This window comes from Trichomycterus rosablanca, chromosome 1 (genome assembly GCF_030014385.1).
Source record: "Trichomycterus rosablanca isolate fTriRos1 chromosome 1, fTriRos1.hap1, whole genome shotgun sequence".
In the NCBI taxonomy this organism is placed as follows: Eukaryota; Metazoa; Chordata; class Actinopteri; order Siluriformes; family Trichomycteridae; genus Trichomycterus; species Trichomycterus rosablanca.
Window position 1 is genome coordinate 6,244,418 of NC_085988.1, and position 13,835 is coordinate 6,258,252.

At 38.8% G+C, this 13,835-nt stretch overlaps 1 protein-coding gene across 1 annotated transcript in view; it reads right to left on the reverse strand.

The window, feature by feature from the left end:
* The window catches only part of LOC134316959 (NACHT, LRR and PYD domains-containing protein 12-like), a 512,992-nt gene that overhangs the window by 159,587 nt on the left and 339,570 nt on the right, over nucleotides 1–13,835 (reverse strand). Inside the window, exon 13 of the mRNA XM_062997547.1 lies at nucleotides 269–442. Coding sequence (XP_062853617.1) covers nucleotides 269–442 — 174 coding nt within the window. The remainder of the gene's footprint in view (nucleotides 1–268; nucleotides 443–13,835) is intronic.

Consider the following 13,835-nt stretch of genomic DNA (forward strand, 5'->3'; position numbering starts at 1 on the left):
ATGTACACAGTTTTGTCTGTTTATTAATATTAGTTGTTAATAGAGATGTTCTGACTGAGGAGCAGTAAAACATGAATCAGAAGTAATTCCTCCTCTTAGACTGAAGGACTCAATATTGTTACAGGTTTATTTTTATAGATCATTTCCTCTCTTTATTTAGTAAAGACAACTTCCATTCAAACCTAAAACCTCTGTTTCAGTCTCACTATTAGAGAAGATGAGTTAGTGAGGAGCAGCTCATGTGTGATTCTCAGAGAGATGATCTTACCTCAGTATCTCCAGTTTACAGTGAGGATTCTCCAGTACAGCAGAGATACACTTCACTCCTGAATCTCCTAGTTTATTTCCAGACAGATAAAGTTTTCTTAGGTGTGAGGGGTTTGATCTCAGAGTTGAAGCCAAAGCAGAACAACCTTCATCTGATACATCACAATTATTCAACCTGTAAAGAGAACAATGATCCACTCTTCATTCTCTCAGTTCTAGAGGAACTTCATCATCTACAGAGTCACTACAGTCTACAATCAGTGTGGATGTTTAATAAAGCAAACATCAATATTATAGTCATGATGGCGCCACGGATGGCAACTGTTCCCCCGTGGATACACAGTCCACATTACAAATAGGTGAGATGGATGTGAGACGATTCTTCCAAAGACAAAAAACCAGGAAGGCACCAGGCCCACCGAGTCTCACCGCCATGTCTCAAAGCCTGTGCAGACCAACTGGCTCCTATTTTTTACAAAAATCCTTAATGAGTCACTGGAACTGTGTGAAGTCCCATCCTGCCTCAAACGCTCCACCATCATCCTAATTCCCAAGAAACCCTCCATCACAGGACTTAATGACTACAGACAGGGAAATTCAGTGGGCACTACTTACCCTAAAGGAAAACCCAGAGGCACAGCAACACAACAGAAAAGTGGAGTATTGAATGTAGCCAATATAATACCAGACTGAATACTTAAAATGGCAACAGTGGAAAAGGAAAATCATTCACCCTGATGTGTGGTCAGTATGCAAACAAATAAATACAACAAATAATACCACAATCAGCAGCTGTAGAACCGGAAACGACCGGCGAACTGGCCAAAACATTAAAACCACATTTCCTCAGAACGTACACATCAATGTCTATTTAGTACTGCGGTGCATGTAAAGGTTAGGTGACTATTAAAGTTGGGCAGATGGTAGTTCCTTGTAGTTCACATGTTCAATACAGCAGAACTTTGATTTACATTTTTTAAAAACACAACTTCCATTCAAACCTAAATCCTCTGTTTCAGTCTCACTATTAGAGAAGATGAGTTAGTGAGGAACAGCTCATGTGTGATTCTCAGAGAGATGATCTTACCTCAGTATCTCCAGTTTACATTGTGGATTCTTCAGTCCAGCAGAGAGACGCTTCACTCCTGAATATCCTAGTTTATTTCTGGACAGATTGAGTTCTCTCAGACTCAAGGATTCTAAGCCGAGCACTGAGGCCAGAGATTCATAACTTTTATCTTTCAGTTCACACAGAAAAAAAACATAAACATTTACTAGTGGCTAGTGCATATTGTCAAATTATCTAATTATCTGCTTGATAAAGTGTACTAAAATAAATTTAGATTAGATTGAAACTTTTATAAATATTGTAAATATTCACACCTTGGAGCTGGAGGGATCAGCACCCTGTTGCAGCAGCTCTTACATACTTTGCTTTTTTGTGCTCTTTTTGCTCTCTTACTGCTCTATTTTTGTACACTGTAGTGATTTAGTATTTATTTCTAACAAACATGACGTTGCACCTGCAACGAGCTTCTGCAGTACTGGAAGGGAGCCGGTGTCCCCTCTACTCACATACCTGAGGAGATATGGAGATACGTCATGGAAAAAGAGCTGGAGTAAATGTATGGAAAAGGATTGAGAGGGACAGGAGAATTAGACCTTTTGTTCCTACAGTCATTTTTGGAAATATGAGGTCTCTCGCTAACAAGGTAGAGGATCTATCAGCTTTGGTGAACTATCAGCTTTGGTAAACAACCAGTGAATCTAATTGAGCTAGCTGGTTTCTGGCTAGTTTGAGCAGACAGGGGAAAACAAAGTGGAAAGAAGAGAGGAGGTCGTCTTGCTGTATTTGTCAACTCAAAATGGTGTAATCCTGGACATGTGACTGAAGGAATGTATCTGCACTGTGTTTTCACACGCCATTGTTATTGTTGTTTACATCCCTCCATTGGCAAAGAACGCCAGAGACGTCACTTAAGGAACTTAAGAGGAAACTAATAGAGGCAAAAAACTGCTACAGGGAGAAGATTGAGGCAAAAATGGGACAGAACAGCACAAAAGAGGTGTGGAACGGGATGAAACAGATGACAGGCTGCAGTCGGCCTGCGCATGGAGTACAGTACCTGCGCATGTAAAAAACTTGGGTGTCACAATAGATTCAGATCTTTCCTTTGATACACACATTAATAATATTACTAGAGTTGCTTTCTTTCATCTGCGTAATATTTTTAAAATAATAAATACACTATCTGTTAATGACGCTGAAAAACTGATCCATGCGTTTATAACTTCTCGGTTAGATTATTGTAATGCTCTTCTAACTGGATGCTCTGGTAGATCCATAAACAAACTCCAGTTAATTCAAAATGCAGCAGCTCGAGTGCTAACTAGAACTAAAAAATTTGATCATATCAGTCCTGTTCTATCATCTCTACACTGGCTGCCAGTTAAATTCTGCATTGATTACAAAATACTTTTACTAACCTATAAAGCGCTACATGGTCTGGCTCCACAGTATCTGAGTGAGCTTATTAATCACTACAACCCAGCGCGTCCACTTCGTTCACAAGATGCAGGGTTACTTATAGTTCCTAAAATTAAAAAGACCACAGCTGGTGGAAGAGCATTTTCTTACAAAGCTCCACAACTTTGGAATAATCTTCCTGTCTCTGTTCGGGATTCGGACACAGTCTCAATGTTTAAGTCTAGACTGAAAACATATTTATTTTCTCAGGCTTTTGATTAGTATAGACAAAGGTGCAGAGCTTGGGGGTTCTTGGTCATAGAAACTTGTGGTGATCAGGGATGTTGGGTTGCTGTCGTTCAGCCTCTCTTATCCGATCACTCAGGTTTGATGACGGCGGGGAGATGGGCGCTGATGTCCTGTGAAAGCCTTCATGACCTTGTTACCTGCTCGCTCTCCCTTTTAGTTATGCTGTAATAATTAGGGCTGCCGGAGTCTAAAACTCTCTGTAAAACTGTTTTACTCAACTAGCATTGTACATTATTAACTACATTCTTTGTTGTTTTACTCTAAAGGCATTCTGATGGAAACCTGTTTACCTGCCGAGGTTAAGGATTGAAGTCGAGACTGCTGTGACAACTATATTATTATTTATCTATTTATTACCAGTTATAACTTTTAGATCATTTAATTCTGTGTTTGTATGCTCTGTGTAAATCATGTATTTATTTAAAGTATCCTCCAGGCCACCCAAGAAGGATGGGCCCCGCTGAGTCTGGTTCCTCTCAAGGTTTCTTCCTGTAATTTTCAGGGAGTTTTTCCTTGCCACAGTCGCCCTCGGCTTGCTCAACAGGGGTTTTTTGTATCTGTTGGTCCTGGATTTTGTAAAGTTGCTTTGAGACAATGTCTATTGTAAAAAGCGCTATATAAATAAAGTTGACTTGACTTGACTTGAGTACAGGGAGACCTGAAATTTGCATATGAGCTAAACCTGTTCTTCAATAGTTTTAACACAGCCTCCACCTCTACTGGGTGCTCAGACAGTGAGGCCGGGTCTCCACTCAACACTCATACTCTTATTTACACCTCTGCTGGAGTCACTGCATTCCAACCCATCGACACCTCTGCCCTCACACCCTCTCTCAGCAGACAACTGACCTCCAAGGACAGCCTAGACTCTCCTCAAGCAAACACTAACATAACACTGGACAATGGCAATTCACTACTCACACCATCTCCTCTACCAACTATTCATACAGGGTCAGAAACCCCCAACCATATGCAAACTCCTTCACCACCATGTCATACCTTCACCATCAGCCAGGTACAGCGGGAGCTCTCCAGGCTTCAGAGAAGCAAAGCCAGTGGACCTGATAACATCAACCCCAGGATGTAGAAGGTATGTGCTTCAATCTCTCTCTTGGATTGAAGAAGGTGCCTACTCTGTGGAAGACCACCTGCGTCATTTCAGTACTGAAAAAGAATCATCCCAGCATTCTCAATGACTACAGACCTGTGGCTCTGACATCACACGTCATGAAGACTTTTGAGAGACGTTCTACGGCACCTGAGGTCTCAGCTGACAGATTTCCTGGACCCACTGCAGTTTGCATACCGACCACACATCGGGGTGGATGATGCCATCATCTACATGACCCACAAGGCCCTCTTCCACTTGGACAAGCAGTAGAGCACTGTGAGAATTATGTTCTTTGACCTCTCCAGTGCCTTTAATACCATTCAGCCCTGCCTACTTAGTGAGACAATATGTCAGAGTGGATGGCTGTGTTTCTGAGTCTGTGATCTGCAACACTGGTGCACCCCAAGGAACTGTACTAGCACCATTCCTCCTCTCTGTCCACACCTCTGATTTCCAATTACCTCTGGGTCCTGTCAGCTCCAGAAGTTTTCCGATGACTTATCCATTGTTGGATGTATCACTAGAGACAACGAAGAGGAGTACAGAGGACTGATCGAGAGCTTCACTACATGGTGAAGTGAAAATCTGTTCTGGTTTTCATACAGGCAAAGCAAGTGGAGAGGGTGGACTCCTACAAGTACCTTGGGATACATATAAACAACAAACTTGACTGGACACATAATACTGATGCCATCTATAGGAAAAGACAGAGTAGACTTTTTTTCTGAGGAGACTGAGGTCTTTCAATGTGTGTAACAGACTGCTGAAAGCTTGTTTATCAGTCTGGAGATGCTAATAAACTAAATAAACTGGTGAGGAAAGCCAGTTCTGTTGTGGGTCTACAGCTGGACAGTCTGGAGGTAGTATGTGAAAGGAGAACAAAGGACAAAATCAGGACCGTCCTGGATAATCCTTCTCACCCTCTCAATGAGGAACTATGGCAGCTGGGTAGTTCTTTTAGTCACAGACTAATTCCACCAAAGAGCAAGACGAATCGCTTCAGGCATTCTTTTGTGCCAACTGCCATCAGATTGCATAACAATAGCATAATACACAGGCTGTCCTCACACTGACGAGCCAGTCCCCCCATACAATAACTCACGATCCCTCCACCTTTTTCCCAGCACTGGACTCTGCATTCCATAATACACACATATGTATATATTTACATATATAATATATAGTAGACACTTGACTTACGAATTTAATTGGTTCTGAAGGGCTGTTCTTAAGTCAAGAGGTTTGCTAGTTAAACCTATTTTTCCTATAAGAAATAATGTAAAATTATGTAGAATTAATCCGTGCCAGACCCCACAACCCCCCCCCTTACCTAAACTTTCTAACGTCTTAAATTGTCTTTTTTGTTATAAATACACATATATTTTCCCTTAATCTTAAATTATACAATAGACATTCTTGTAATAAACAATACACAGTAGTACTGTACATAAAACACACATCACATCTCAGTACAGTACGTGTGCTGTACCATACACCATAATACATTTCCTTCTTTTTTAAAAAAAAAATGTTTCTACCAGAAACAACAATAACACTTATATTTCTCTATTATTTTCTTCTTTATTTCAGTATTGTATTTTGTAGGTATAATTGCACGAAAGAAGGAATACTTTACTGAGCTGAATTCCTTCTTCTTTCTCACTCAATGTCCCCTCTGTCTGATACACAGTGACAGCTACTGGCAGGAGTAATTATACAACAACAAATAGTGGGGCATTTTAATATTGAATTTAATTAAATAATTAAATAATTAATTTGCATGAAATAAGTATTTGATACAATGGAAAAACAGAACTTAATATTTGGTACAGAAACCTTTACAGAGGTCAGACGTTTCCTGTAGTTCTTCCTCCTTCTTCCTCCAAACACGGCGAGTGGAGTTGATACCAAATAGCTCTATTTTGGTCTCATCTGACCACATGACCTTCTCCCATGCCAACTCTGGATCATCCAGATGGTCATTGGTGATCTTCAAACGGGTCTGGACATGGGCTGGCGTGAGCAGCAGGACCTTGCATGCTCTGCAGGATTTTGTGTACCGTAGTGTGTTACTAATGGTAATCCTTGAGACTGTGGTTCCAGCTCTTCAGGTCATTGACCAGGTCCTCCCATGGGGTTCTGGGTTGATTCCTGACATTTCTCAGGATCATCCTTACCCCACGAGGTGAGACCTTGCATGGAGCAGCAGACCGAGGAAGATTGACAGTCATCTTGTGTTTCTTCCATTTTCTAATAATTGTGCCAACAGTTTTTGCCTTCTTACCAAGCTGCTTGCCTATTGTCCTGTAGCCCATCCCAGCCTTGTGCAGGTCTACAATTTTGTCCCTGGTGTCCTTAGATAGCTCTTTGGTCTTGGCCATAGAGCACTTGGAGTGTGATTGATTGAGTGTGTAGACAGGTGTCTTTTATACAGGTTACGAGTTCAAACAGGTGCAATAAATACAGGTAATGAGTGCAGAATAGGAGGAGCTTCTTAAATAAAAACTAACAGGTCTGTGAGAGCCAGAATTCTTGCTGGTTAGTAGGTGATCAAATACTTATTTCATGCAATAAAATGCAAATTCATTATTTAAAAATTATACAATGTGATTATCCGGATTTGTTTTTTTTTTAGATTCTGTCTCGCACAGTTGGAGTGTCCTTACGATAAAAATTACAGGCCTCTCCATTCTTTGTAGGTGGGAAAACTTGCAAAATCAGCAGTGTATCAAATACTTACTTTCCTCACTGTATGATCGGAAAAACCCCACAGGTGCAATCATACAACCCTTAACAATGCTAAACTGATGCTTAAAACAATAAATCCAATTCAATCTAGCCAGTGACATAAAACCATCCCTTGCATGAGCCCATGTGTATTGTCTTATATTCTGATTAAAACCCCTCCACACATCATATAACTCACGAGCTCTAATTAGCTCACGAAGGGCACGCTGAGATGCAGCATGTGGTTCAGTGTGATTACGGTCCATGGTGTCATCTTCAGTACAGTTAAAATCACACCCACAAACAGGTAGTCATCAGTGCTGCAGTTCTGCAGAACTGTACTAACAGTATGTAAGAAGGCCACCCTGTCAACACCAGTCATGGGAGCATAAACATTAAAAATAACAACTTTAAAATGTTCAAGTTGTGCTCGTACAATCATGCACCTGCCATTCATCACCTGCTCAATATCACAAGAAGTTGGCCTGAGATTTTTAGAGAAGAGAACAGCCACCCCACCTCTGGTAGAACTCATATGATTAAGGAGAACTCCACATTCCCAATCCTTCTTCCATTCAACTTCATTATCATCATCATGTTTCTTGGACTAGCATGATGTCAATTACCTTCTGTCTGATCAATTCATATAACAAAGCTCTTTTATAGCTGTTCTGTGCCCCATTTAGATTTAAAGAGCCCACCCTTATCCTGCTCATGAGTGGAGAAAAGGGGAACAAAGCAAGCAAAAGAGTGAAAAACAAGAAAAAGCTTAAGCTAAGAAGTTTCATTACCATCTTCATTCTGCAGTCCTAATTTCAATTTTGGGACAATTTTTTTAATCGGTAAATTTCCTGCACAGTGAACTGGTCCTCCCCTTCATTTCTCATAAGAGCCCGGACAGAGTCAATGAATAATTTCCGGTCAGGAAACCGTTTCGCAGGAATCGACTCCTTTGCTTTCCAATGCGTGAAATGTGAGTCAACTCATTAGAATCGACTCTTTTAGAAATTGACTCTTCATGTTTCCAGTACTTGAGATCAAAGAATCGACTCCCATTTAAGAGCCATTAGCATTAGCTCACATTTCGGTAAATTATTCACTATAATTAGACTATTTAAAGGAAATACACAGTAAATCACAAAGTGAATTGTGTTATTTAATGAATCAAATGTTATTTTTTGGCTCTTTTACAGGTAAGATTTGATTTACACTTTTTAACTGAACCAGTTCACCTGAAGCTGTGAGCAGCAACATGAACCAACCAGGTAAAAACAATCATTAAAAATGTGAAATATGGAACAGTAAGTTAAATTATAAACTTTTAAATCTATCAGTGATAAAACAAACACAATATTAGAACATTTAAAGTATTAAAACACATACAGTATGATTAAGTCAAGTCAAGTCAACTTTATTTATATAGCGCTTTTTACAATAGACATTGTCTCAAAGCAACTTCACAAAATCCAGGACCAACAGATACAAAAATCCCTGTTGAGCAAGCCGAGGGCGACTGTGGCAAGGAAAAACTCCCTGAAAATTACAGGAAGAAACCTTGAGAGGAACCAGACTCAGCAGGGCCCATCCTTCTTGGGTGGCCTGGAGGATACTTTAAATAAATAGGATTTACACAAAGCATACAAACACAGAATTAAATGATCTAAAAGTTATAACTGGTAATAAATAGATAAATAATAAGAGTTGTTCTTCGCTCTAGTCTTCAATAAAGTCTGTAGTGATTTCTTGTCATTCTTGGTGCAATTACTCCAGACCCGTCACATCCGGCACGAGCAGCATAGTTGTCACGGCAGTCTCGACTTTAATCCTTAACCTCGGCGGGTAAACAGGTTTCCATCAGAATGCCTTTGGAGTAAAACAACAGAGAATGTAGTTAATAATGTACAATGCTAGTTGAGTAAAACAGTTTTACAGAGAGTTTTAGACTCCGGCAGCCCTAAATATTACAGCATAACTAAAAGGGAGAGCGAGCAGGTAACAAGGTCATGAAGGCTTTCACAAGACATCAGCGCCCATCTCCCCACCGTCATCAAACCTGAGTGATCGGATAAGAGAGGCAGGAGGACAGCAACCCAACATCCCTGATCACCACAAGTTTCTATGACCAAGAACCCCCAAGCTCTGCGCCTTTGTCTATATTAATCAAAAGTCTGAGAAAATAAATATGTTTTCAGTCTAGACTTAAACATCGAGACTGTGTCCGAATCCCGAACAGAGGCAGGAAGATTATTCCAAAGTTGTGGAGCTTTATAAGAAAATGCTCTTCCACCAGCTGTGGTCTTTTTAATTTTAGGAACTATAAGTAACCCTGCATCTTGTGAACGAAGTGGACGCGCTGGGTTGTAGTGATTAATAAGTTCACTCAGATACTGTGGTACAGACCATGTAGCGCTTTATAGGTTAGTAAAAGTATTTTGTAATCAATGCGGAATTTAACTGGCAGCCAGTGTAGAGATGATAGAACAGGACTAATATGATCAAATTTTTTAGTTCTAGTTAGCACTCGAGCTGCTGCATTTTGAACTAACTGGAGTTTGTTTATGGATCTACCAGAGCATCCAGTTAGAAGAGCATTACAATAATCTAACCGAGAAGTTATAAAAGCATGGATCAGTTTTTCGGCGTCATTAACAGATAGTATATTTCTTATTTTAGAGATATTACGCAAATGATAGAAAGCAACTCTAGTAATATTATTAATGTGTGTATCAAAGGAAAGATCTGAATCTATTGTGACACCCAAGTTTTTTACATCTGGGCTGGGAGTAACAGAGAAAGTGTTTAGGTTTAGCACCAGGTTAGACAACTTGTCTCTTGCAGCTTTAGAGCCAACAAGTAAAACCTCAGTTTTATCTGAATTAAGTAAAAGAAAATTACACGACATCCAGTTTTTTATGTCGTTTACACAATCTTCTATCTTACTGATTGTGTCAGTATCATTTGGTTTGGCTGATATATACAGCTGTGTGTCATCTGCATAGCAGTGAAATTTTATGCCGTGTTTATGAATAATTTCGCCTAGTGGAAGCATATAGAGTGTAAATAATAGAGGTCCAAGTACCGACCCCTGTGGAACACCACACTTTACTTTTGTAGTTTCCGAGCATTTATTATTTACATAAACAAATTGCGAGCGGTCAGTCAGATATGATTGAAACCAAGAGAGTGCGAGTCCTTTAACACCTACTGTATTTTCTAGCCTATCCAGTAAAATATTATGATCGACCGTATCAAACGCTGCACTAAGATCTAATAGAACAAGAAAAGAGACACATCCATTATCAGAAGACATTAACAACTCGTTAACTACTCTAATTAATGCGGTTTCGGTACTATGATTGGGTCTAAATCCTGATTGAAATTTCTCATGAATACAATTTTCATTCAAATAAGAACATAATTGTTTGGAAACGACTTTTTCTAATATTTTGGAGACAAAAGGAAGATTTGAAATTGGCCTATAATTAGATAAAACATGTGGATCAAGATTAGGTTTTTTAATCAGTGGTTTAATAACGGCACTTTTAAACAGTTTAGGTACATACCCAAGGCTAAGGGATGGATTGATTAATGTAAGCAGGGGCTCTACAATAGCTGGGAGTAAATCTTTAAGTAAACGAGTTGGAACAGGATCGAGTATACACGATGATGACTTAGATGATTTAATCAACACAGTTAGTTCATTTTGGGAGATTGGATTAAAGGAATTTAGTTGGATGAACTCGTTACTATTATCACCAATGCTGCTCGGAGTGAGTCCATACTTAACATTGGCAAGTGACACATTTTGACTCTGAAGTCGTATTTTTTCTATCTTGTCATTAAAGAATTTTAAAAAATCATCGCTGGTACAGTCGGGTGGTATATTAGATTCAGTTTCATTGACGTTTTTAGTTAATTTGGACACCGTCTCAAAGAGGAATCTGGGATTGTTTTTATTTTTGTCTATTAGGGACGAATAATATAAAGATTTAGCTTTTATAAGGGCATGTTTATACTCAGTTAGAGCATCTTTCCAAGCAATCTTATACACCTCCAGTGTAGTGTGACGCCACTTGCGTTGTAATTTCCGTGCTGCTTGTTTAAGTGCGCATGTGTGGTCATTGTACCAAGGAGCAAGTTTTTTCTCCCTAATCAGTTTAGTTTTGAGTGGGGCTACGTTATCTAAGGTTGTGCGCAATACGGTCTCTAGGTTTTGAGTTGCCTGATCTAGTTCTTTAGGTTCTGATGCTGGTATATTTGGTAATTCTGGTAGGCAGTTTATGAACGCTGCTGCAGTTGCAGATGTAATAGTGCGCTTACATTTAAAACGATTTGGTTGCTGTATATTATTGGACAGGGACACTTCATAAATTAGTAGAGAGTGATCAGAAATTAAGTCATTCTGTGGTACAATTTCCAGGTTGTCTATGTTTATACCATAAGTAAGTATTAAATCTAAGGTATGTTTACAGCGGTGAGTGGGTCCTGTTACATTTTGGGTGATGCCTAAGGATTCTAAAATAGAATCAAACGCAATTTTGAGTGGATTACACTTATCCTCATAATGAATATTAAAGTCACCAACAATTAAAGCTTTCTTAGTTGATAAGACTAATTTAGAAAGAAAATCGGCAAATTCGTTAAGAAATTCTGAGTAAGGACCAGGGGGTCGATAAACAGTAACCAGTTTAAACATACTAGTTTTATCAGATGAACCTTTATTGGTTATGTCAGAGATAAGAACCTCAAACGAGTTTGTTATGGGAGATGATTTTACAGTCTTTATCATAAATTGTAGCTATTCCTCCACCACGACCGCTGAGACGTGGCTTATGTTCATAACTGTAACCCGGAGGAGATGCTTCATTTAAACCTAGATACTCATCAGGTCTAGCCCAGGTCTCAGTTAAACAAAGTGCACAAAGACTATTATCTGTAATTATTTCATTTACAATTACTGTTTTGCATGCCAGTGACCTGATGTTTAGAAGTCCTAACTTTAGTTTAGCCTTACTAGGGTTTTCATGATGCTCATTTAGATTAATTTTAATTAAGTTATTATGACATACTTTTTGATTTTGTTTTGGCTTACACCTGCCACGGTAAACAGACACAGTCTCAATGGTTTGTGACCTAAGGATTCCAGGTGACGTCCGATGGCGACTCGCAGACAGTTGGTTAGGCCTGTTTGTCTGCTGCCTGGTCTTGGCTCTGGATAGTCACTTACCACTATCTGCCGCTACACTAACGCGGTGGTAAAGCCTGTCGCCAATGCTGCAAGAAATGCGAGCAGCACCCTCCCACGTGGGGTGGACACCATCCCGCTTCAAAAGACCAGGCCTTCCCTCAAAGGTGGACCAGTTATCTACAAAATCAATGCAGTTTTCTGAGCACCATTTAGACATCCAGCGGTTCAGCGACAACAACCTGCTGTAGGTTTCGCCACTGATTAGAATAAATATATAAACACATTACAGATATTTAAATCAAAAATGTATTTAATGAGTCAATATCAGCTATTAATAAAAATGTTCAGTGTAATGAAATGTTGATCTTGTAGGTTTGTAGCTACGTGTTTGTGTTTGTAAAGCACTAATAATCTGTTATATTAAATATAAACACTTTGTTACAGCTGGATATAATAATAATAATAATAATAATAATAATAATAATAATAATAATAATAATCGTGTGCTGCAGTTCTTTACTGTCTTGTTCCTCCTTCTGGTCTCTTGGTCGCCTCTCTCACTCATGTTTAATGGATTATTGTTCTCTAGAATTCAGCTCATCAGGAACATTTCCAACACAAAACGTGTCCATACATTTGTGCTTCACACTTTACACAACATACAAACAACAGATGCTGATATAATAAAGTTTTATTGTTTTATACACATTAATATACACCAAATCAATACAAATCAATAATTAATCATGATTTCATGTATAACTGTACACATGATTAAAATCAGAATGTGGTTTAATAATATCAGATGAATCTGTGACTGATCTGAGTGAATTAGATGTTGAATGTACAGGACGAGCGCCGTATCTCCAGAGTCTGATCATAATAACAATCTATTCAGCATCATAAACACTTTCTTCTTGTGATTAAAACCTTTTCTACAGTTTCTCACTCGTGTCATGATGTCTGAATCCTGCACAGTTTCATTTTCTCATTCACATCCTGTACAGATGTTTTAATCACATCTGTAAATCACCTTTGTGGTCAGAAATAATCGCTGCTTTTAATCTCCGTCTTCATCTGAGTTTATCACCGAAACCTTAAAATAATAAAATAATAAATTAATAACAGTCATGTGTTCTCATATTTAATGATGGAAACATGATGGAACGGTTGATCTGTAGTTGATCACCTTACATGTTCTCTCTGCTTCTCACTGTCATGTTAAGCTAAACATTTGTGATGATTTTGTGTATTAACAGTGTTTTGTTTAGCTAAATGACATTTTCTATGCTAAGAATCATGTTTATATTTATTAACACTTTTCTCAAGACCAGAGACACCGTCATCTGTCGTCATTAGTTTTTTAGCCACACACTTAAAATCTGTAAAGTTCATTTGTAATCATTATTATACTTTACTTTGTTTTTTTAGTGACGTCTTTCAAATGTTATAAAGTCAGTGTTTATGTTACAAGGTGGATTTGACTAGAAACTATCTCAAATAGGTGAGTAGTGAATAGTTGTTACTCACCTCAGAACCTCCAGTCTGAAACGTTCATCATACTTTAGATCAGAGAGAAGCTTCATTCCTGAATCTGTTATATAAAATCCAGACAGATCGAGTTCTCTCAGGTGTGAGGGGTTTGATCTCAGAGCTGAAGCCAGAGCAGAACAACCTTCATCTGATACACCACAATTCTTCAGCCTGCAGAGAGAACAATGATCAGATCTTCCATTTATTATTATTATATTTAATAAAGTCACACT